The 24,622-nt window shown below is 42.0% G+C and overlaps 1 protein-coding gene and 1 long non-coding RNA gene across 4 annotated transcripts; one reads left to right on the plus strand and one right to left on the minus strand.

The window, feature by feature from the left end:
• Positions 1–5,429: 5,429 nt before the first annotated feature.
• On the minus strand, positions 5,430–6,687 carry LOC120620136 (uncharacterized). 2 transcript variants are annotated; one of them, XR_005657748.1, is made up of 2 exons: positions 6,567–6,687; positions 5,430–5,550 (listed from the first exon to the last, which is right to left on the minus strand). It is a non-coding gene; the product is annotated as an uncharacterized LOC120620136 (long non-coding RNA). The 2 variants fall into 2 exon arrangements; XR_005657747.1 differs by having other exon boundaries at positions 5,430–5,593; positions 6,567–6,681.
• Positions 6,688–6,690: 3 nt separating this feature from the next.
• On the plus strand, positions 6,691–22,157 carry LOC120620135 (eukaryotic translation initiation factor 3 subunit C). 2 transcript variants are annotated; one of them, XM_039884617.1, is made up of 21 exons: positions 6,691–6,770; positions 6,905–7,044; positions 8,275–8,340; positions 8,447–8,636; positions 9,016–9,141; positions 9,325–9,379; positions 9,506–9,615; positions 10,017–10,144; positions 12,992–13,151; positions 13,284–13,387; positions 13,839–13,980; positions 14,176–14,301; positions 14,432–14,525; positions 15,310–15,500; positions 15,763–15,987; positions 18,904–19,267; positions 21,147–21,306; positions 21,390–21,455; positions 21,539–21,626; positions 21,726–21,888; positions 21,985–22,157. In XM_039884617.1, the coding sequence occupies exons 2-21, from the start codon at positions 6,944–6,946 to the stop codon at positions 22,065–22,067; spliced, it is 2,742 nt and encodes a 913-aa protein (XP_039740551.1). In that variant the 5' UTR covers positions 6,691–6,770; positions 6,905–6,943; the 3' UTR covers positions 22,068–22,157. The 2 variants fall into 2 exon arrangements, with proteins under 2 accessions (XP_039740551.1, XP_039740552.1); XM_039884618.1 differs by having other exon boundaries at positions 6,719–6,818.
• Positions 22,158–24,622: the final 2,465 nt, after the last annotated feature.

Genomic DNA, 24,622 nt, shown 5'->3' on the forward strand with positions numbered 1-24,622 from the left:
ACTTCTGCCCAGGAGAAAGCCTTGACTCTGGCCCTCTCTCCGACAACTCACTGTGCCCCTTGCAAGACCCTGATGACCCCTGAGCAGCCGACCAGGTGTTGGTGCTCAGAGTGAGAAAGTCCATCACCGCAAAAGTCCAGTTGTGGACACGGCCCCTTTAAGTGATATCTGCAGCTGCCAGCCTCTGTCCGACTCAGCTGCTGGGGACCGGGCAGCCTTGTGTCTTCATCCCTTCCTATCTCCAACCATTGCGGGGTGATTTCTTAGTTCTTTCCCTAGTTGTAGGGCTTCTGTTCATCTAGACCCCACCCACCCCAGGCGACTCTGCTTGCTGTTTGCTCCGTGTTTCCATCTCAACTTTGACGTGGTCCAAGACGGGATAAGCGAAGCTTCTGTCATCTACACCATTTTGCCCAGTTCTCTACATGTGGTTTTTAAGCTCTTAAAATGTGACTAGTATGACTGAGAAATGAAAGTTTGAATTTTATTTAATATTAATTCGTTAAGTTAAATATAATAAGCCACAGATGGCTATTGTTTATTGCATTAGAACAGGTCTCAAAGAATTGTTCTCGGTGGGGTGGTACTGTCTCCTATGGTCACTTTGGAAGTTGGTGGGTGTTTTGAATCTCGCTGTGAATAGGGACAGTGCCCTGAGAGAGTGAGGGCCAAGCCATTCTGACATGTGCAGTATTGTCCTACATGAAGAGTAATTTTTCTACCCCTGAGTGGCTTCTCAGTGTCCCCACAGATATCTAACAATAGAGGCCAACAATCTAACTTCATTTTATAGTGAGCTCAAAGTATATCTTGCTTGGTTTTAATATACATTGAATTGTCCCGGAATTCAACTACCAGGTACACTGAAGGAAGATTGTATTTGATTTGTTTAAATCTTTACCAAGAGCTATTTGCTATATGTGGAAAATCCTCTCACTGAAGGCAACACCCATAGCAAATCGCATTGTTTTCTGGCTACATCATTCATTGAGATTCTAAGTATGCAGTAGCCCTGCCCCCTTATTCTCAGGGAATAGATTCCAAGACCTGCCTGAATACCTGAAACTGTAGATAGTAATCAACCCTATATATACTATATTTTTTCTTATACAGACATATCTATGATAAAGTTTAATTTATAAATTAGGCCCAGTAAGAAATTAACAACAACAATAATAAAATACAACAATTATAATAATATACTGTAATAAAAGTTATGTGAATGTAGTCTCTCTCAAAATATCTTCTTATGCTGTAGTCACGTTTTCACTTACAGGAAGCACTTTACAGCTTCTTGTGGCATATCCAAATTGCCAGCATCACTACTCTTGTGTCACCCAAGAGACAATTATGAAGTAAAATAAGGGTCACGAACACAAACACTGCGGTACCGCAACAGTTGATCTAATAACCGAGACAGGTACTAAGTGACAAACAGGCAGGTAGCATATACAGAGAAGATGAACTAGACGAAGGGAAGATCCAAGTCTCACTGAAATGGAGCAGGATGGTGTGAGATTTCATCACATTATTCAGAATGGCATGCAATTTAAAACTTACAAATTGTTTATTTCTGGAATTTTTTATTTAATATTTTGGGACCAGGGTTGACCGTAAGTAACTGAAACTATGAAAAGTGAAACCATGTATAAGAGGAGACTACTATATATAAAAATGCTAAGAACATATACACATACTTATTTCAAAATGTCAAATATAAAGAAAAAAGTGCAATATTTGTTTATGTTATAATTGTCTTCTCTCTGTCATTGCAAGTAGGTGCAAATCTCTGAATTGTTTCATATCTTCGAGGGAAATCATGTCTCAGTATTTACATACTTAAATACATATTTTTAATAAAAAGCATTTTTCTTTTTTTTCTTTACAAATACGCTTAGAGCATGGCAGTTTACTGAAGCAGACTATACACTTACTCTATGGCACAGCTATCCCACCCAAGAGAATAATATTCATGTCCACAAAAAGACTTGTAAAAATATATTGATAAAAGCTTTATTCATGATATCCCCAGACTGGAAACAACCCAAATCAACAGGAGAATTAATATATTGTGGCATAGTCACACAATTGAAGACTCTAGCAGTCAAAAACATGGATGAATCTCATAGGCTTCTGAAAGAAGTCAGACACACAAAAAAGACATACCTTATAATTCTATTTATATGAAGCTCAAGAACAGACAAAACCAATAGATGATGGTAGAAGTCAAAACGGTAGGTGCACTTAGCTGTATGTATGTTGTCTTTCAATAATACTACTAATAAAAAGAACACATTATTGAAAACATACCATGTGAAATGCACTGAGAGTGATACCGAGACATATGAAAAAGTTCTATCCCTGTCTTCAAGGAGCTCAGGGCTATTTGGGAAAATAAAACACACACAAAATAAAACTGTGTGTCAGAGGTTATACTACCTCTGAATTTTATAAAGTGTTTCAGGATATTTATTTTAAAAATTAGGCATTGGGTCTGATAAAGCTGAGGCCTCAGTGGCTGGAGTTAAGTGAATAGGAAGAGCATAATACTTAGGATTTAGTTCCAAAGAGGAGTCCTACCGCTACCTCCTCCTCTTCCCCAAGTTCCATTCTCTGCCTCCTCTCAGCCTACTCCTCTTCCACAATTATGATGTGTCCTGCTATGGTCAGTTTCAGGACCTCGAGCTGTCACTAAGTTAGCCCTCACCTGCCCTTTTGGTCTTGGTTTTCTCATCTGTAAAATGAGGTTAGTAATAGCTGCTTTTCCTGCCTACCTGACGTGAGTTTCAAATGTCTTTATGGTATTTGAAATTGCTATTCAGATGCCAGTAATGACTACCACTTTTCTGCTTGTTGGTTGCATTATGACAGGAACTGGAAGAGAAGTAATCTAAGGGAAATGTGACGCCTACGTGAATCGGAGACACCAGACTGAGCAAAGCTCCTCCAGGTTGTGCTTCCTGCTCTGGGGCCGTTAATGACCCCATCAAAATCTAGGCATTAACTAAATTCACCCATTAAAACCACCCATGTTCTTTTTGGCTCCCATAACACAGCCTAGTTATGCTCATAAAGGAAGAAATTATCAGGTTTTCTTCGCTCTGCTGACCTAAGTTTCATCGATCCTACTCACAAGACCAAGTTGTGTCAACTCAAAAATTTTTAGGGGTCTAGCTCTAAAACAGCAAAGCTCTCAATAGTTTAGATGGCTGTAATTAATTTTGGGCTTGGAATACAGGCTAACGATGTAAACTTGGGCAAGTCACTTGATCTCTGAGGATGTCAACATCCTCTTCTCTTAAATTTGGACAATAATACCCATCTTGCAGGGGTGTTGTAAAGGTTTAAAAGAAGAATTAATCAATAGGAGTCTGAGGAAATGCATTTTATTATTTATGATATAATGGTACAATAGTCTTGTACAATGGTACAAGAATAAGATAGATTCATACGCATTACAGAATGAGCTGCAAGATATATGAATAATGAAATAGCATGCAGAAGAGCACATAAAGTATGCTATGATTTGTGTAAAAAAAGAATGGGGCTCTATATAGTCCATCTCTATCTATATAGACATATAGATAGATATTGATAGATCTATTAATTCAATGGTCCTCAACCTTTTTGGCACCAGGAACTAGTGCTCCTACGAAGATTTAATGCCTGATGATCTGAGATGGAGCTGAGGCAGTGATACTCGTGCTGGGGAGCGGCTGCAAATACAGATGAAGCTTCGCTTGCTCACCAGCTGCTCACCTTCTGCTGTGCAGCCTGGTTCCTAACAGGCCACAGACTGGTACCATTCCATGGCCCGCCAGTTGGGGACCCCTGTATTAATCTGTCTCTCTACATAGATGTAGATACATAAAAGTGTATAGATATATGTGTATATGTGTGTATAATATTATACAGATAAGGATACATATATAGATATCTATCAGCTATCCATATATAGTATATCCAATTTTGGATATCCATACAGAGCAGTCTCCCTTATTTGAAGTTTCAGTTGCCAGTGGTCATCTGTGGTCCGAAAATATTAAATAGAAAATTCCAGAAATAAACAATTTACAAGTTAAATTGTGCACCATTCTGAGTAGCGTGATGAAATCTCGTGCTGTCCCGCTCCATCCCACCCAGGACATAACTACACTGTATACACTACCGGCCCATTAGTCACTTAGTTAGGTTTTATCAGATCAACTGCCACAGTATCTCAGTGCTTGTGTTTAAGTAGCCCTTGTAGTAGCTAATGCTATATAACAATGCCTACGTCATTCACTTCATTTCATCTCATTTCATAGGCATTGTATCATCTCACATCATCACAAGAAGAGTGAGTATAGTACAATAAGATATTTTGAGAAGAGACAGACAGCATTCATATAACTTTTATTACAGTATAATTGTTCTATTTTACTATTAGTAATTGTTAACCTCTTACTGGGCCTAATATATAAATTAAACTCTATCACAAATATCTACGTATAGGGAAAAAGATAAAGTACACATAGTGCTCAGTACTACCGATTTCAGGCATCCAGTGGGGGGGTCTTGGAACATATCTCCCGTGAATAGGAAGGATTACTGTATATATTCTTATCTATATAATTCTTATACATACACACATATATCTATATCCTTTTAAGTACATATATATATATATATATATAGACAGAGACATCTAGACAATTGCACTATAAACAAATAATTATGTTTGCTTCTAGGGATAGAAGCTGAGGAACTAGAGGTCAGAGGTGGGAAGAGTTTTTTCCCTGTAATTCTTTTGTATCATTTACATTTTGGGATCATGTACATGCATTGTTTTAAAATAGAGATAATTTTATGAAAGTATCTTGCACATGCTAGGTACTTTTAAAGATATTTGTGGATGTACAATGAACCTTGTTCATTAAGACCTCCATTTACCTAGAATGTCCCAAGTGTATTTTTTATTTTTCTTTAAAAAAATGAGCCACAGAAACGTGTTATGTGGTATCATATTAAGTTTTGACAATCCTAGGTAGATTAAGAGTATGTAGATGTTCATTAGAATAGCCTTTATTCTTGTCTCTATGTTTGAAATATTTCATGATAAAAAATAAAATTTCAGAAACCTACTGGGCATTGACTGGAGAGGGTTACCAGAAGGGAACTTGGATAGGGGATCTGGTCATGTTGTTTCTTAATGTGAACTCTGGTTACACAGGTGTGCTTGCTTTGTGACAACTCATCAAGCTGTGTACTTATGATGTCACTTATCCGCATCTATGTTACACTTCACAAAAAAAGTTTACTTAAAAATCCCCTTCTCTGTTAAATTGAAATTTTTCATAATGACTTGGTAAAGGATTAGTAAAAAAATAGTTTGGTATGATTTTTCCTTTGCACATGATCGGGGTCTTGAAAGTAACAGGAAACCACTCTAAAATCAGTAGCTTTACTTTAGTATGAATTTGCATTTCTTCATCTTCAATGACGTTAATCTTCATCTCACTCAATCTGCTTTACCTTTTACCTCACTGGCAATTTCAGTGCATTCCATATCTGTTTAAAGAGGCAAAGAGGCTGATGTCAGAATCAAGTGGCTCTGTGGGAAGAGAGAGAGGGAGGGAGGAAAGGAGAGAAAGAGACACAAAGAGGAGAAGCGGGAGGGAGGAAGGAGAACAGAGGTGACAAGCTAGGACATGTGGAGAGGTCCTGCCACATTTTAACCCTAATATACCAGCCACTGAATGTGCCCTGTGCTTTCCTGTCCCCAGGAATTTGTTCATACTGTTTTCTCTATCTAAAGTTGCCTCCTTTCCCCTTAATTCCCACTTTTTATTCAGGGGAGCATCATGCCTCCAAGACTAAACACAGGTCCAGATATATAGCAAATGATGAATGAATGAAACCATCTTAAAAAATGTAAAACAGTCCTTGTGCTGCTAAAACCCCTGCTGATGGTTCAGCCAACGCACCTGGATTTAAACCCACAGGCCAACAAGGACCTGCATGATCTAGTATTGTCTACTCCTATGCTATTAATGCCTTGCTTTCTTTGTTGATAGCACAGTGGCCTCCTTATTCCTAAAACCTGGCCCAGACTTGCTCCTGCCCTTCCCCAGAAAAGGAGTTAGGAATGTTTTTTCCCTAGATGACCTTCTGCACAGCTTCCTCCTTCCTGTCATTTGGATCTCAGCTCAAATGTCACCTTTGCCCTTCCTATCCAAAATAATCTTCCTATCTAACCTGTCACTTTAATAACTTTATGGTGCTTATTACCTGAAATTATCTATTTACCTGTTAATTGTGCCACTCCACTATACTATAAATTCCTTGTAAAATTAGGGACTTTTTCTATTTCGTTCACTACTTTGCCCAGTGCCTAGAATGCTACCGGTTGATAATAAATGCTCAATAAACAAGTATTTATTGAATGAATGAATACTAGCTATTTATTACACGCTTATTTTGTACAAGGCACTGTCCGAAATGCTTCACATATGCTAAATCATTTAATTCTCATAACACCTTATGAAGTCGGTGCTAGTATCTGTTAGTAATAAAATACAACGCACCATCAGATCAGGGACTCTTGAAACAACGTCCTTCCCACCAAACTCGCAGCGGGGCTATCCCCGCCCCTTGCGTGGCGCGAAGGCTACTAGGAGTTGTAGTCACCCGATACAGTTCGTCAGTGCTCCCGGAAGTGACGCAAAGGCCCCGCCTTCTCTTTCCGCGTTTCCGCCGTTCTGCGGTGTGACTCCTCTCAGGTTTAGCTGGTAAGCCTTTCTTGGGCCGCGTGTTTTGAGGTGGACGACCGGAAAGGGGTGCGTGCGGGGACTGTGATAAGCGGGGGTCGGGAGGTGGCGGCTCGGACCCCTTCTCGTGGCACGTGACTCCAGCCCTCCCGCAGGTCCGGCCGCGCCCGCCACAGCCGCCCCGCGTCGTCGCCATGTCGCGGTTTTTCACCACCGGTTCGGACAGCGAGTCAGAGTCGTCCCTTTCCGGGGAGGAGCTCGTCACCAAACCTGTCGGGGGTAACTACGGCAAACAGTGAGTGGAAGGCCTGTGCCGTGATGACCACTCGTGGAGTGCGGGGTTCGGCAGGCTTCAGAAGGCCCTGTATTGGGGGGCGGGTGAGAATGAAGATGAGGTTCTGTAGGAGGCAGCAGGTTCTGTAGGACTGGAGCAGTGTTGGAGGGACGACTTAAGGTACTGTGAATTGTGGGAGTCCACCCACCGGGTACCAGGGGCATAGTCACAGAGGTTTCCCACTGGATAGATCAGTTGAATTAGTCTCCTAACTTGTTTCCATGTCCATAACCTTTATACCACCTACCTTCCCTCTTCTGCTGGTCATCGGACTTCAAAATTCATAATTATTCTTACCACAAAATCCCTTTCTCAAAACGCTCCTTTGATAGTTGGGAGCTCCTTGGTGTGGCTCTGAAGCTGAACCACCTGGCACTGTGGGCAGGTTCTAAAAACATCTATGTATCTTTTTCTCATGTTTACCTTCACTGAAACACTTTACCTTTCTCTACACATTAAATCTTTTTCACCCTTTGAAACAGTGGAATGTTATTTTTCAAACTTCTGTCATATGCGTGGCACCTTCGTTATTTTTGCCACATGCCTGTCTATTGTTTAAAACTATATATACACATGTAAAGCCATATAGATATGACTTCACATCACTGCCACAAGTGGAAAACCAACAGCACTGGCCATAAAATAGAATATAATTGGAACAAGTGATAAGATGGAAAGAAAGAAGAGAGATTGTTGGCTGAGTGCTGTCTGTGGTCTGGTTTCTCATTATTAAAGAAAAATACTGGCAATGGAGGTATTCAAACCACAGACTTTTTCCTCGTTCTTGGTCTCTCATACTCTGCAAAACATTGCTTTCTAGGACCTAGTTCAGGTACCACCTTGAAGCCTAGCTGAAGTACCCTTTTTCTCACCTTTTCAGTTCTTCTTAGTAACTTGTGTCTCACGTAATTAGTTTTCTGACAATAAATAAGCACCTTCGTGTGTTTATTTTTGAGAGGATGGAGATAGCATTCTTTGTATGTGCTACAACATTTGACAAAAGGCCTTACTTTAAGTAGACTTAAAAATTGAGTTTATGTGCTGAGGCTTTGAAGAGGAAGAAACAGAGGATGCGTATAAATGGCCTGCGTTACTCAGTTATACCTGCCCTTTCTGAGAAGAGAAATAGAGATCACTTGGAAAGACTGGAACTAAAAAGGGAGATTAATGGTCTGTGTTTTTTCCAAATAGACCATTGCTGCTGAGTGAGGATGAAGAAGATACCAAGAGAGTTGTTCGAAGTGCCAAGGACAAGAGGTGAGGCCATGGGGAGCCTGTGTTGTGGGGAGTCTCTGGCGCAGTGGAAAGTTTTCTGGGTGGCGATGGTGGGCATATCCAATGTGGTATTGGATTCCCAACCCAGGTTTGAGGAGCTAACCAACCTTATCCGGACTATTCGTAATGCCATGAAGATTCGGGATGTCACCAAGTGCCTGGAAGAGTTTGAGCTCCTGGGAAAAGCATATGGGAAAGCTAAGAGTATTGTGGACAAGGAAGGTGTTCCCCGGTTCTATATTCGCATCCTGGCTGACCTGGAGGACTATCTTAATGAGGTTTGAGTCCTTTGGGTGAGGGGGAATCCAGAAGGTGATTATGGGGCCTGGGGCCTGTTCCTAATCCACTTTCAGGAATCATGTTTCTTTTGGGTTGTTTGCCTATGTACAGTGTTTCCCAAAACCCAAGAAATGGGAATAATACAAGGAGAGGAAACTCTTTTGGCCAAGAACTTTAATTTTTTTTATATTGCCTCTTATTTGTGGCTTTGTACTTTTAGTGGTGATATGCAAAGGCACTTTTAAAAAGTAACAGGTGCGATTAATTATATAGATGGCATGCAGGTAGATAACAAGCCTCGAAAGTGGTGGTGAAACCTGAAGCTTAGGAAGTGCTACTTAGTCTCAGATCCCTCTTTCTTCCTTCTCTGTTCTTTAGCTATGGGAAGACAAGGAAGGGAAGAAGAAGATGAATAAGAACAATGCCAAGGCCTTGAGCACCCTGCGCCAGAAGATCCGAAAATATAACCGAGATTTTGAGTCCCATATTACAAATTACAAGCAGGTAGGGAATGCTAGAGGCAGACTTTGAGTTGTGGGTACAGTGACCTCATCACTGAGACAAAAAAGCATTTGCAGATGGGAGGTGTGACTGGAGAAGGAATCATGATAAGGCTCTCTGGGGTGGAGGGGTAGGATGGGGTGGTGATTGGAAGGCATCCTTAATTACTCATTTCCCTCTTTCAAGAACCCTGAACAGTCTGCAGATGAAGATGCTGAGAAGAATGAGGAGGATTCAGAAGGTGAGAGAAGAGACTCTGCAGATAATTCAGAAATCTAAAGTTAGGGGTTCCCTTAGCCTGGTTTCTTGGTGTCCTTCAGCCTTGCTCTTCACCATTCTAGCTCTTTTCTCTCCCCTCTCCCACCAGGCTCTTCAGATGAGGATGAGGACGAGGACGGAGTCAGTGCTGCAACTTTCCTGAAGAAGAAATCCGAAGCTCCTTCTGGGGAGAGTCGCAAGTTCCTCAAAAAGCTGGAGGTAAGAGACAGAGTTAAAGTGAGTGGTGATTTGCCTCCAATGGACCATTCTTGGGTCCCTGGGGAGAAGAAAAGACTCACAGAACCCTAGAGTTAGGAGGAGTTGGGTCTAGCAGAGTCTAGTTTGAGGATAGGCTTCCTCTTGGATTAGAACACTGAGCACTAGAATCTAGAGAACTAGATTCTGGGCCCAGCTCTGCCCCTGGGGAGCCGTCGTGTGTTCTTGGGGCAAGTCACCATTTCTTGGTCTTGGTGGCTTAATCCAGCTCTTAATATTGTAAGTTCATGGTTAACCACTCTTGTTCTACTCCTGTAAATCCCTGGGACATGCTTTGGGGGGAGCAGAAAGACCAGTCAGTTTCTTCATCTTCTTCCTGCTCTTCCTTTTTTTGACTCTCTAAGGATGAAGATGAGGATTCAGAAGATTCAGAAGATGATGAAGACTGGGACACAGGCTCTACATCATCTGATTCAGACTCAGAGGAAGAAGAAGGGAAACAGACTGTGCTGGCTTCAAAATTCCTTAAAAAGTAAGAAAAGTAGTGGTACCTTGGGCTACAGCGGGAAGAGTAGGACACCTTTAATCACCTTTAACATCTTCTATGGAGACCTTTCAAGTTGTGGGCACCAACTGCTCCCTTTTCACAGAGAGATCTCAGAGTCAAGTGTATTAGTTGGTTAACGTCACAAAGCTGATGTGATTTGAAGGCTCCAAAGTCTAAGTATTTAACGACATTATTCACTGCATGCAGACTGAGTGTAAATCTCACTTTGGCCCTGATAAGCTGTGTGATATTTGGACAAGCTTCTTAACTTTTCCAATCTTTAGTTTTCTCAACTGTAAAATGGGTAAGTACTTGACCCTGCGTTCAAGGATAGCTGCAAGAATACAGGGAGGTGATATAGGGAAATGGCTCAGCCTAGGACTGGCATGTGGTTAGCTCTCAGTGATAGTCGCTACTTTTTTCCCTTCCTGAGAACTGCGTATGTAGCACATAGACATATATAGCATATAAATGGCAGCAAGCCTTCCTGGGACCGTCACAGAATGGGAGAGGATTCTGATTTGAATTCCAGTCCCAGCCCTTAGTCTTTTAGTAACTCTCCAACATTGGGTGAGTTAATTAATCTTTGGTCTCAGTTTCTTCCTTTAAAGTCAAGATAGTCCCTGTCCCTTTGTCCTACACAGCAAGCTCTGATAAACACTGCTCTTTTAATAGGCAGAACTGTTGCTGCTGCTCTTGGGGTTGCTTTCTTGCTTTCCAAAGTTGGAGTTACACTGCTTTAGGAGGTAGGGGATTACCTGACACTAGAGGGGTCTAGACACAGGCATTTTGTTGAGAAGCTTTTTTTTTTTTTTTAATTTGTTTCAATTACAGTTGACATACAATGTTACATTAGTTTCAGGTATACAACAGTAATTAGATGTTCATATCTCACAAAGTGATCACTGCGATTGAGTCTAGCACCCCATCTGACGTCATACATTGTTACCACAATGTTATCGACTATATTTCCTATGCTATATTTTACATCCCTGTGATTGTTTTTATAACTGGCAGTTTGCACTTCCTAATTTCTTCCCCTTTTCACTCATCCCCCCAACACACCTCCCATCTGGTAATCATCAGCTGTTCTCTGTATCTGTGTGTGTGTGTCTGTTTTGTTTGTTTGTTCATGGGTTTGTTTGTTTTTTAATCATTTATCAGGGTAACACCGGTTAATAAAATTATATAATTTTCAGGTGTACATTATCATTTGATATCTGTGTATTCTATACGTTTTTGTTTTTTTTTTTAACTAGTGAAATCATGGTATTTTTGTTTTTTTTCCTTCTGACCTATTTCAGCATAATGCCCTCTAGGTCCATTCATATTGTTGCAAATGGCAGTATTTCATTCATTTTTATGGCTGAGTTATATTCCATTATATATATGTCCTGTGTCTTTTTTATCTGTCTATTAATGGACACTTAGGTTGATTCCATATCTTGGCTATTGTAAATAATGCTGCAGTGAACATATGGATGCATGTCTTTTCAAACTAGTGTTTTGAGTTTCTTCAAATAAATACCCAGAAGTGGAATTGCTGAGTCCTTGTTTGTCTCTTGTTATAGCATTTGTTTTAAAATCTGTATCGTCTGATGTAAGTATTGATTGCTACCCTTGCTTTTTTGTTGGTTTTCCTTTGCCTGAAATATCTTTTTCCATTCCTTTACTTTCAGTCTATGTGTTTTAATACCTAAAGTGGGTCTTGTGTAGGCAGCATATGTATGGGTCTTGTTTTCTTATCCATTCAGCCACACTCCAGCTTTTGATTGGAGCATTTAATCCACTCATGTTTAAAGTAATTAATGATAGGAATGTAGTTATTGCTATTTTATTATTCACATTTTTTACCTTTTTTTCTTCTTAAAGAAATCCCTTTAACATTTCTTGTGATACTGGTTTGGTGGTGCTGAACTCCTTTAGCTTTTTCTTGTCTGGGAATTGAGAACCTTTTTCACTGTGTGGTTTAGGGAACACTGGTCAAGTCTGGAAAGCACTGCATATTTAATTTCCTTTTACTCAGAACACTTCTGATACCATTTGTTTGGGTTTTTTTCTCACACCAACCAGCTCTCCAACTTTCTGGACACCAACTAGGTGTTCAGCAGTCCAGTTCCATTCTGATACTAGTCCAAACCCACAGGTGAAGGGCTCAGTTCCAGATGACTCCCTACCTCAGACACCAGTTGCAAGTCTCAAGTTCGGCACCTGTACTTCTGACCAACCAGCTATGAATTCAAATTTCCTGCAATCCTCTTAGGTTCAATAATATGCTAGAATGACTCAAAGAACTCAGCAAAGCCTTTTTACTGTAAAAAGAAAAAGTGCAAAAAATCTGTAAAAAGTGCAAAAAAAAATGTGCTATTCCTAGGTCAGTCTGGACAGAGCAGTCAGCTTAAAATCTGTAAAAAGAAAAAAGTGCAAAAATATTGCTGTTCCTAGGTTAGTCTGGAGAGAGCAATTAGTATCAAAAAACAACTGTTTCCTATGGGTTCTCTGGGAAACATTAGAGGTTCACTGTAGAGGAACATGACAGGCTGTTTCTGTGTCTACAGTGGCCTGGTTAGCATCTCCACTTTTAATAGACTAGGCCATATTGTTCCCTTCTTGAGTTTCTTAGTTGGTTTAATATGGTGGCAGACCTTGGTAAGTAGTCTGGCAATTCAAATACTTAATAGTCCTTGCTTTGGTTATGACTATGGTTAACTTTAGGTCACTATTTTAGAGTGTAACTTAGGACTTGCTGGAGGGAAAGAAGTTCATGGGAGGAAGAAGCCTCAGCGATGGAGAAGGGGCTGGTCTTTCATCTTCTCCCATGTCTTCTGGCAGGGCCCCCGCCACAGAGGAGGACAAGAAAGCGGCTGAGAAGAAACGGGAGGACAAAGCCAAGAAGAAGCACGATAGGAAATCTAAGCGTCTGGATGAGGAGGAGGAGGACAATGAAGGCGGGGAGTGGGAAAGGGTCCGAGGCGGGGTGCCCCTCGTTAAGGTGAGGATTTTAGAATTAAAATGAATTGGGAAACAGTTGGGGAGAGCATACAGGTACAGTCTAGTTGGGTTGGGAGAAAAAGAAAGAATGGTTTTCTATTGGCTTGCACATGACAGGCTATGTGTTGCCTAGGAGAAACCAAAAATGTTTGCCAAGGGAACTGAGATCACCCATGCCGTTGTCATCAAGAAACTGAATGAGATCCTGCAGGCACGAGGCAAGAAGGGAACTGATCGGTAAGATTTGTGGGCCTTGGCTCTGGGCTTGCAGGGTGAAAGCTGTAAGAAACAGGGTAGAGGTTTATGGGCAGACAGTGCTATTTGGGGAAGATCTGTGTGTGGCTATAGTGGAAGGAATGGTATATTTGGACATTCTGGTCCATTTTCTGCCGTTTACTCTATCTCTGACCTTAAACCAATCATTTAACCTTTCAGGACTGTTTTCCCATCTATAAAATGGGAATAATGCTCACCTTCAGTCATTCAGTGACTGAAGAGGATGGTAGATTGTTAACATTAATGCTGTTTCTATTTTCAGTTTCTAAAGGAGAAGAAAGTGGGATAGAGGTGGGGAGGATAGGGATAATAGAAATGAGCCCACCTTACTGGTCTGAAGGGGTTGTGCTGCATGACAGGATGAGGCTTTTTGACTTGTCTCTAATGCCTCACCTGTTTTGTACCTTTCCAGTGCAGCCCAGATTGAGCTGTTACAGCTGCTGGTTCAGATTGCTTCTGAAAACAATCTTGGGGAGGGTGTCATTGTCAAGATCAAGTTCAATATCATTGCATCTCTCTATGACTACAACCCCAATCTGGCCACATACATGAAGGTGAGGGCAGCAAAGAGGAACATCCCAGGGCTGAAGCTGGTGGGTCAGGGGAGGGTACTTCATGTCTTAAAACTCAAGGGCTATGGAAACAGCCTTGGCGGTTGAAGGCCCCAGGGATTCCTGGTGAAGGGGCTCTTGGGAGGCATCTGCTTATTCCACCTGCACACCTCTGATTGCCTTCTGATTTCTCGGCAGCCCGAGATGTGGCAGAAGTGCCTGGACTGCATCAATGAGCTGATGGACATCCTGTTTGCAAACCCCAACATCTTTGTTGGAGAGAACATTCTGGAAGAGAGCGAGAATCTGCATAATGTTGACCAGGTAAAGAGAGGGATTAGCAGGCTAATTAGAGAGGTATATGTTGTCTGCTCTGGGAAAGCTCAGTAGAGATAGAAGGATTAGCAGGGCTGAGATCAAGGCTGATATGTTTACTCCTCCTCTACCTTTTCAGCCGCTGCGTGTCCGTGGCTGTATCCTAACTCTGGTGGAACGGATGGATGAAGAATTTACCAAAATAATGCAAAATACTGATCCTCACTCCCAAGGTAAGCCTGCGCAAGTGTGGGTGTCAGTGAGAGGAAAAGTGCAAGGAATTATACTAGAGTGTTTGGAAAGCCAGCCCTTCCTTACCCCCGCATTCACACTGGAGGACCTAAGACACTGGGCCCCACCCCCATAGCTTCTAATTCAATAGGTCTGGGTGGGGCCCCATAATTTGCATTTCTGACATATACTAGGTGGTGCTGTTGGTCTGGGGACTGCATTTTGAGAATCATTGTCCACTTGGCTTGTTTTGCTTGGATTAGAGGCATTGGGATGGGGAAAATAAAGGACATTACTCAGTAAAATGTGAATGCCCATACGTGCCCACTGAGTCAAGGGTGTAATGGTGAACAAGACAACTAGGGATGTCCTTCATGCTCATAGAATTTACATTCGGTGCTGGGGAAAGGCAATTCGAATAAATAAACGAGGTAAATGTAGGTGATATGAAGTGTGAATTAGAAATTCAAATTGGGACATAGTAGAAAGCGACTGGAGTAGTGGCTGCTTTAGATAATGATCCTTAGTAGGGGCCGTTTGAAGTGAGATTGGAATGAGGAAGAGGAGGAGTTAATCAAGGGAGGAACTAGCAGAAGAGAACACCTGACAGGAGGGACAGAAAGTGAGCTTGGCAAGTTTCAGGCAGGATGGTGTTTTCAGAGCACAGCAAGTAGACTTCCAGTGGGTGCAGGAAACATATACAGAGGCACCCGGACTGATCAGTGACAGATGGCTGGGAACGCTTGGGTGCTTGGCTGAGCTGAGGGTGGGTGCTCTCCTTCTCAGAGTACGTGGAGCACTTGAAGGATGAGGCGCAGGTGTGTGCCATCATCGATCGCGTGCAGCGCTACCTGGAAGAGAAGGGCACCACTGAGGAGATTTGTCGCATCTACTTGAGGCGCATTCTCCACACCTACTACAAGTTTGATTACAAGGCCCATCAGCGGCAGCTTACCCTCCCTGAGGGCTCCTCAAAGGTGTGTGCTTGGCCAAGTGTCACAGGGAAAGGAGTGTGTCACTCTGTTCTCCATGTCTGTCAGGACTTGATGGCAAGTCTCCCATTCCCTGGGGACTTCCTGAGGTGGAACAAGGAGGGAAACGGGGGACTAGGGTGAGGCTGGGTGGAGTCTCATCTTTGGTCGCTAAAGCCTGCACCATTTAGAGCCATTGTCTTTGCCTGCTCTTTTCGTCCAACGACATCACCCCCTCACCAAACCCTGTGCCTCGCCTCCTCCCCAGTCTGACCTGGATCAGGTAGAAAATGAAGGCGAGGACTCAGCTGTGCTGATGGAGAGATTGTGCAAGTACATCTATGCCAAGGACCGCACAGACCGTATCCGGACGTGTGCCATCCTCTGCCATATCTACCATCATGCCCTGCACTCCCGCTGGTACCAGGCCCGTGACCTCATGCTTATGAGCCACTTACAAGACAACATTCAGCACGCGGACCCTCCAGTACAGGTAGGATAAGAAGGAGGCACTCTGGCACTGGTGGCAAAGGGAAGACCAGGCAGGTCCCCGTCTTCTATTTGGGCAAAGTGGCTCAACCAGATTAGCCATCTGTCTGATCAATGCAGCTATAAATAGACATTTCATCAAATGCCAGCAGACTTTGATCCTCCTGCACGTTAACAAATTTCCTACTGTTCAACAGCATTAGAGTCCTCTGGGATAGAGATTTGGGTTCAGCTAATGTTTATTATATCATTAAATGTCTGCTTCAGCACATTAGGAGATCATCTTGTTTTCAAAAGATGAAAAAAAAAACCCTTAAGTTGTCAAACTAATTGTAAAGTCAGAGACCCAAATGTAACGTGATGTGTTGGGGCATAACAGTGGAACCACTAATTTTGTGTATTGTGATTGTGAGGATATTTTTACATAAGAGTACTAACGCTGTGTCTTTAAATGTGAGTTTAAATAATTGAGAAATATTTGTGTGGAACATTAGTAGAACTTATCTGGTGGTGGTTTTTAAATAGCACTCCCATTTCTTTTTTATTCCATTGTATGACTCTGTTTTCCTTCTTGATAGATAGCTGGTTTGGGACTATTATAAATGAAGCGGCTCTGAACATTTACGTTTAATTCTTTGTATGGGTCTATGTTTTCTCTTAGGTAAATACTTAAGAGTGGAATTGCTGCATCATAGAGTAGGTGTATGTTCAGTTTTATTATAAAACTCAAAAGTGGTTATACCATTTTATACTCTTACCAATGTGTGTTTATACTGCTACCAATAATGTTTGGTGTTGTAGGTCTTTTTAATTTTAGCTGTATTGGTGGCTGTATAATGGAATCTCATTGTGGTGTTAGTTTGTATTTCCCTGCTAACTGTTGAAATTGATTAATTTTTTGCCTGTTTGCCCTGTATATATCTTATTGCATGAAATGTCTGGTCAACTTTTGCCCATTATTTTCTATCAGGATTATATTGAATCTATAGATCAATTTTGGGAGAATTGACATCTTAACAACATTGAAACTTTTAGTTTTCCATGTTATCTCTTCAGTTTCGCTCTGCAGTGTTGGCAGTATTATACATCTTTTTAAAAATTATTCCTGAATATTATGTGATTTTTGATGCTATTGTAAATGCATTTTTTTTTCATTTTCCAGTTGTTTACTACTACCATATAAAAATACAAGTAATTTTTGTACCTCTGTATTTTACTGTTTTGCTAAATTCATTAGGTCTAGTACAGTCATGCACTGCTTTGACAACGGGAATAGGTTCGAGAAATGTCATTAGGCGATTTTGTGGTTGTGCGGACATCAGAGGATGCTTACGCAAACCTAGATGGTATAGTACTACACACCTAGGCTATATGGTATACCACCGGCACATATATGTTCGTCATTGATGAAAATGTTGTTTTGTGATATGTGACTAGTTATTTTATAGGTTCTTTAATATTTTCTACTGAAGTAATCATGTCATCTGTGTATAGAGGCAGTTTTATTGTTCTACTAATGTTTATGACTTTACTTTTTTATTTCTTTTTTGCCATGGTGATGACTCAGCTCTAATGCTGTGCAGAATAGAAGTAGTGAGAACAGACATCTTGCCTTGTTCCCATTCTTAGCAGCCAACATTTCACTATTAAGTATGTTAGCTGCAGTATTTTTGTAGATGCCTTTTCACAGATTGATCCTAGACAATAAGTTGATCCCAGGTCTCAGATCCTAGTTAGATGAGAATTTTTGTTATAAATAGATGTTGAATTTTGTCAAAAGCTTTTTCTGTGTTTATTGAAATGCTAGTTATTTCTCTTTTATTCTGTTCATGTGCTGAATAACAATTATTTTAGATTTTTATACCAGCCTTTCATTCCTAAGATATATTCTACTTGGTCATGCTATGTTATTTCTTTGCTATGTTGCTGGGTTCTGTTTGCTAATATTTTTTTAAGGCTCCTGGCATCTATGTTCATGACTGATATTGACCTCTATATTTTTGTTGTTGTCAATACTAAGTCTCACCCCCTCACCACCAAAAACAAAAAAATCTGGACTGCTTATAATATTCCCTACCTTAATTAGTGGCAAGTCCATCTCTTCAGTTGCTTAGGCCAGAAACCTTGGTGTCATCCTCGATTCTGGTTTTTCACATGTACTAGATCAGCTTCCCCAGCCATTTCTATTCAGAATCCATGTCTGAACACTTATCACTTCCACTGCTACCCTCTGGTCTAAGCCACTATCATCTTGGTCTCTCTCTGCTTCTGCCCTTGTATCCTTTCAGGCTATTTTTAACAAAGTAGCCAGAGTAACCATGTTAAATTAAGTCAGATTATATCATTTATTTGCTCAAAACTTTCCTGTGGTTTCTCATCTTAAAATTCTTAACGTACGCTTGCCCATCCTGCCGTTTACGATCACACCTTTTATCAGCTCTAGCCATATCGCACTCTCTGTTCCTCAGATACACCTGGCACAATTCTTGCACAGGGTCTTTGCATTTGCTTTTTCTCTTTTCTACAATGCTTTTCTTTTCCCAGTTATCTTCACAATTTGCTCTCTCCTTTTTTTATTCTTTATTTAAACATTCTCTTCAAAATGAGGGCTTCTTTAGTTATCCTACATAACTAAGCTCCCAACACTACCACCACCACACAAATTCCTTTCTTAATTCCCTCCTCTGCTTTATTTTTCTCCTTAGCACCACCTGCATATTGTGGTTATTTTGTTCTCTATACCCCACCCCTAGAATGTAAGCTCCATGGATGGACAGGGACTTGTGTGATTTGCTCTCTGTCCCAGGCAGCTCAGCACATCAATGTATCATTTGTTGTGTGTTTGTCTATTAGTTGAATGAATAAACAACTTGCTTCGTGGTGGTCAGCTCTGAGCGCATTGCTGTTTCTTTGCTCCCAGATCCTATACAACCGCACCATGGTGCAGCTGGGCATCTGCGCTTTCCGGCAAGGCCTGACCAAGGATGCCCACAACGCCCTGCTGGACATCCAGTCAAGCGGCCGGGCCAAGGAGCTTCTGGGCCAGGGTCTACTGCTGCGCAGCCTGCAGGAGCGCAACCAGGAGCAGGAGAAGGTGGAGCGGCGCCGGCAGGTTCCCTTCCACCTGCATATCAACCTGGAGCTGCTGGAGTGTGTTTATCTGGTGTCTGCCATGCTCCTGGAGATTCCCTACATGGCCGCTCACGAGAGTGATGCCCGCCGTCGCATGATCAGCAAACAGTTCCATCACCAGCTACGGGTGGGCGAGCGACAGCCCTTGCTGGGTGAGTGTGAGGTTTTGTAGAGGAGCAAAATTTGCTTGTTCATCCCTTGATTATTTTTAATCAAAGGATTAAGAGAAGCTAAAGGGAGTAACTTTCCCATGAGATGAATCCATTTGTTTTAGTCACATCTCCATGTAGAACCTAAAGGCATCCTTTTTACTAACTAGTCTCTGTGGTACCATAGGCTGCATTGTTCTAGCCTACAAATTAAGCTCCCTGCTTCCTGTTTTCTCCCTTCAGTCTCTCTTTGACAGCATTATCATGCAACCAAATTTATGATGTTATACACCCCCAACACCTTAGAAGTTCTTCACTGCCTACAGAATAAAGTTCAGTCTCCTTGGTCACTGAGTTAAACTCATGAGCTGACTCTAATGATATTTCTTATTTAACATAAGCTTACATAGTACTTTTTTTTCTGTCCGGCACTGTTTTATAAATAATTCATTTTCTCTTCATTAGTAACAACCTTGTGATGTATAGGTACTATAATTACTCCTTTTTCTTGATTAAGAAACAGGCACAGAATTTAACTGACCTACTCAGCTTTAACATAATAACATGGCTTCTCTGAGTTTTTTTTTCTATTTTTTCCCCTTCATGCATATTATTTTCCGCCAACCTAAGCATTCAGGAATCTAGCATTGGCTCTTATCACTTCTGAAAGAGCTGATCAGTCAGTCCAGGGGCTGGGTGAGTTGTGATTTCACAGGGAAAGGGATGTGCACTGTGCTCTTCCTGTGGGGTTGGCACATAGGAGGCTTGGCAGGTGAGCCAGACTTAACTCTCCACAGCTACATTCCCTACAGATTTGTCCTCTACTGGTTGGGTGTGTGGTTGTGTTACATGTAGGTGCCCTTTAGGCAAATCTTGTTGGGCTTGTGTAGTGACACTTTGTTTTAGAAATTTTCCAGTGAAAATCTCTGTTTCCATCACCTCTTAGGGCTGTCTGGTTCACCACAGTTTCTGCCTCTCAGTTACTGCAGTGGAGCCAAAAGCCAGGTTCTGTTTCAGCTGTGCACTGCTGTGTGGTTTGTAGAGAAATATTCTTTGAACCTCTGACCTTTCCTTTTTCAGAGTGATAGAATGAAAGCTAATCCACAAGGGTCGTGTGCCTTTTCTTATACTTAACCCTTTTCATACATTTCTACACGGGCCTGAACCATGTACATGGTTGAACTTCTTGTCCCTGTTACAGGGTCAGCCATGTTCATGTTTCCATACACCTGCCACCTATTCCAGCCTTGGAGCTTTTATACTTTGTCTACCCTGAATTCAAGCTACTCTTGTTTGCCACGTCTGTCTTCCTGGCTTGTCTCTCAGGACAGTATTTAGGGGCCCAAGTCCATAATCAGCACATGAAACCTGTGATTTCACAGAAGTAATTTAAAGTGAAGCTAAATTTTTTAAGGAAAAGGAGTGAGCCACTTTAAAGAAAAAAAAAAAAACAGTGATACACGGATATGGCAAAAATCATGAAGGTAGTATAAGATGGAAGGAAGTTGCATAAATACTGTTCCAGTTGAGATGTTAAGTTTTTTTCAGGTCAAGGAGCCTTACAAGAATCTGAAGAAAACTGTGGACCTTTCTCTAGAGAAATGTACATGAGGAGACACACAGCAGTTTGTCAACTTTTTCAAGGGGCTCAACTAGTCCATTGAAGCACATCATGGATTAATTTATTAGTCTAAATCTAAATAAATTTCTTCTGACATTAAGGGACTTTGTACAATCACAAAGCTGTTTAGTAGAGAGATAGGAGAGTCTCCAGTCTGGTTGTTCGTGCTCCTGGCCTGTGTTCTTCCTTGAACAGTGCTCATCGGGGCAGGAGCCCTGGTCCCAAGTGTCCCCAGGCGCTACCTCATTCCCAACCTTTCAGGTCCCCCTGAATCAATGAGGGAACATGTGGTCGCTGCCTCAAAGGCCATGAAGATGGGCGACTGGAAGACCTGCCACAGTTTTATCATCAACGAGAAAATGAACGGCAAAGTGTGGGACCTTTTTCCCGAGGCTGACAAAGTCCGAACCATGCTGGTTAGGTGAGCAGAGAGAGACTGTGATGGGGGGAGAAGAAAAGAGTGGTTGGTCTCCTTCCCTGAAGATCTCTCCCTTCTCCCCATAGAAAGATCCAGGAAGAGTCTCTGCGGACCTACCTTTTCACATACAGCAGTGTCTATGACTCCATCAGGTGAGTTGAGTGCTGAGGAAGCAGAGGGGCCCCAGCTTTGTGGTCAAGGGTCCTAAACTGCCTCCTGCTGCCTTTCTCCCCAGCATGGAGACACTGTCTGACATGTTCGAGCTGGACCTGCCCACCGTGCACTCCATCATCAGCAAGATGATCATTAACGAGGAATTGATGGTAAGGGCCAGTGGTAAATTGGCAGGTGGAGTCGTGGTAAGTTCAAAGTCGAGGGGTCTGATCCGTGTCATGTCCCTTTCTCTGGCTCATTCCCATCAGGCCTCCTTGGACCAGCCAACGCAAACAGTGGTGATGCACCGCACCGAGCCCACTGCCCAACAGAACCTGGCTCTGCAGCTGGCAGAGAAGCTAGGCAGCCTGGTGGAAAATAACGAGCGGGTGTTTGACCACAAGCAGGGCACCTATGGTGGCTACTTCCGAGGTGAGTGCTTCCATCTCCTCCATTCTCCCAGGGTCCTGGCTCCCTTTCTGCCTCCCCTGGCATTCACTCCCTCCCCTTCTCATCTCTCTCCTACAGACCAGAAGGATGGCTACCGCAAAAACGAGGGCTACATGCGCCGGGGTGGCTACCGCCAGCAGCAGTCTCAGACAGCCTACTGATCATGCCACTTCTGTCCCCATGGCCTCGACCATTCAACCTTTAAGTCCTGAAACATCCCAGTCATTAAAGGTCTATTTAGAGTCATTATAGTTCCTGTTTGTCTGCATGTCACCACAGAGGTGTGTTGCACAGTCATTTGGTAATTGTATTTCTTAGCTTCTACCACATGACAGGCACAGGGCTCAGGATACAGAGATGACTTGTACATATTTCTGACTTCAAAGAGTTTTCTGCTCTTTTTTATTTAACAGAAAATCATAAAGACATTCAATAAGTTATAATAGGAGCATAAATAGTGGTGGATATGTTGAAAGGATGTGAGTGTGGTGCATAAATATCAAGAAAAAGCATGATGGAGGAGGCAGTAGGGATGGTTGGACCTTGCTGGTGGATGGCTGGTGGTTCACCAGGCAGGGAGAAGGGAGAGTGTGTCTAAACCCGTGTGAAGTGTGCTCTTTGGACCAGTGTGGACCTGGAGTTAACCTGTCCGTGACAAAACAGGCTCCACAGTTAAGTGTAGGCACTGAGGAATTTTGCTATTGCCATGACAGCTAAGCATGATTGTTTTTCTAATTTGTGTGTATTTTCAAAAGTATTGATCTACAGTAGATTGGAAACTTTTTATAATCTTCACATTTGTGAAACATTGATGTAGACAAAGGACTAAGAGCAAGAGCGGAGTGCTGGAGGAGGAAAAGAATATGGTTGGTATAAATGTGTGGATTATGTGTGGGATAGAGACTTAAGCTGGGGCTATGTCACGGAGACTTTAAATGCTTTGGACTTTTGGAAACAAAATGCACAAATGGATCCAGTTTTAAGAATGGTAATGGAGTAGCATTGTAGAGTATGGAATTGGAGGCAGAGAGTCAACCAGAAGGTAAAAAGCATCTGAAGCCAGGGTGGTTAGGATCAGAGATGAGGAAGGGATTGAAGAGGGATGTTTGTAACAAGTGGTAGGCTTTCTGTGACCAGATGAATCTGGGAATAGTAGGAGTCACAAATGACAGATTCTCCTGACTGGGGATAGGTAGATAATAAGACTTATGAAGAAGTAGTTGGAATATCCTTTGTGTTCAGGAATACAAGAACAACAGGTATGCGGGATGGGCCGAGACATTGAGTTTGAGGTTTTGTTTGGGATACAAGCAAGGCACCTGGAGATTATAAGAGTTTGGGATCCATATTAATTAGGCTATAGGCTAAGCTGCTATAACAAAGGGACTTCAAGAATGTTTCAAACAAAATACAGTTGACCCTTGAACAACATGGATTTGAATTGTACAAGTCCACTTGTACGCAGTTACCAAGGGATAACTTTAGTTTTGGGGAAGTCAGAGTTATGTGCGGATTTTCAACTGAACAGGGAGTCGGCGCCTCAACTCCCATGTTGTTCAAAGGCAACTGTAGTTTTCTTCTCGTGTGGCAGTCCAGAGATGGGTGAGTGGTCCAGGCTTGGGGTTAAGCAGCTGTTCAAGATCATCTAGGGACCCAATATTTCATTGTTTTACTGCTCCCATTGTTCCCCCTAAATGGTTCTCATCTACATGGTATAAACTAGGTGATCAGCCCCATATCCTTGTCCAAGCCTGAAAATTGCACTGATATCATCGGCTAGAACTAGCCTCATTATTACTACCTTGTGGGGAAGACTAAAATGCCTCTAGCTGAATAGTTGTATGTTCATTTAAACTTGGGGAGTTCTGTCACTAAAAGACAGTGCATACTGGGGTGGTGGGGGGAGCAATTATTAGTCTATCACAGAAGGAAAAGATTTTGAAGTGAATGGCTTTTTAAAATATGGTAGTAGGTAAATTTATCAGCCTTATTGATATTATCGACTGCCTACATTCTAGGTGTGCCTTACCTCATTTAATCCTCTTAGGATAACCCTATTATTATCTACATTTTATAGATGGGGAAACTTGAGGCCCAAAGATGTTAAAGTGATTTCCCTGAGATCACATGGCTAGGAAGAGAGGAAAATAATGCATACCTGACTCTAGCTCTTAACTATTATACTTAGAACTAATTATTTTTCTAGAATGGGCAGCATAGAGGAGCAGAGAGCTAAGGACCAGACTCTCAGTATGTGAGTAGTGGGTGAAAGAAAAGCTAGAGAGAGAAGTGGCCAGAGAGGTAATAGAACCAGGGAGGCGAGGTGAAGGAAAGGCCGAAGAGCTTATGCATCCCTGGGGTGGGCTGCCTTGTACTAAATTTGGTCAGTTTAGCATTCCTGGACAGGAAGCAAAGCCACTGTGTTGCCCAGTTCCAGGAAATACCTTTCATTTTCCAGTCTGTGAATAGTAACCATCAAAGAGGGTTGTCAAAGCTTTAGATGGTAAATATTTTAAGCTTGGCGGGTCACATATGATCTGTCACATATACCTTTTCTTCTTAACCCTTTAAAAATGTAAAATCCATTCTTGGCTAACTGATCATACAAAAACCATCCACAGACCAGAATTGGCCCATTCTCTGTCCTAGATACTGGGCTGGCGGTTCCTGGAATTTTACTGCATGACATTGACAGAAGCCTAGAATATGTGAGACA

This window comes from Pteropus medius, unplaced genomic scaffold (genome assembly GCF_902729225.1).
Source record: "Pteropus medius unplaced genomic scaffold, Ma_sr-lr_union100, whole genome shotgun sequence".
Taxonomy (NCBI): domain Eukaryota; kingdom Metazoa; phylum Chordata; class Mammalia; order Chiroptera; family Pteropodidae; genus Pteropus; species Pteropus medius.

What these genes read in the sequence shown, in the direction of transcription:
- LOC120620135 (XM_039884617.1), top strand. Translation starts at nt 6,944, where the DNA reads ATGTCGCGGTTTTTCACCACCGGTTCGGACAGCGAGTCAGAGTCGTCC. An exon ending in AGTTCCTCAAAAAGCTGGAG is followed by an intron (nt 9,616 to 10,016) that starts GTAAGAGACAGA and finishes TGACTCTCTAAG; the next exon opens with GATGAAGATGAGGATTCAGA. An exon ending in TCCCTGAGGGCTCCTCAAAG is followed by an intron (nt 15,501 to 15,762) that starts GTGTGTGCTTGG and finishes CCTCCTCCCCAG; the next exon opens with TCTGACCTGGATCAGGTAGA.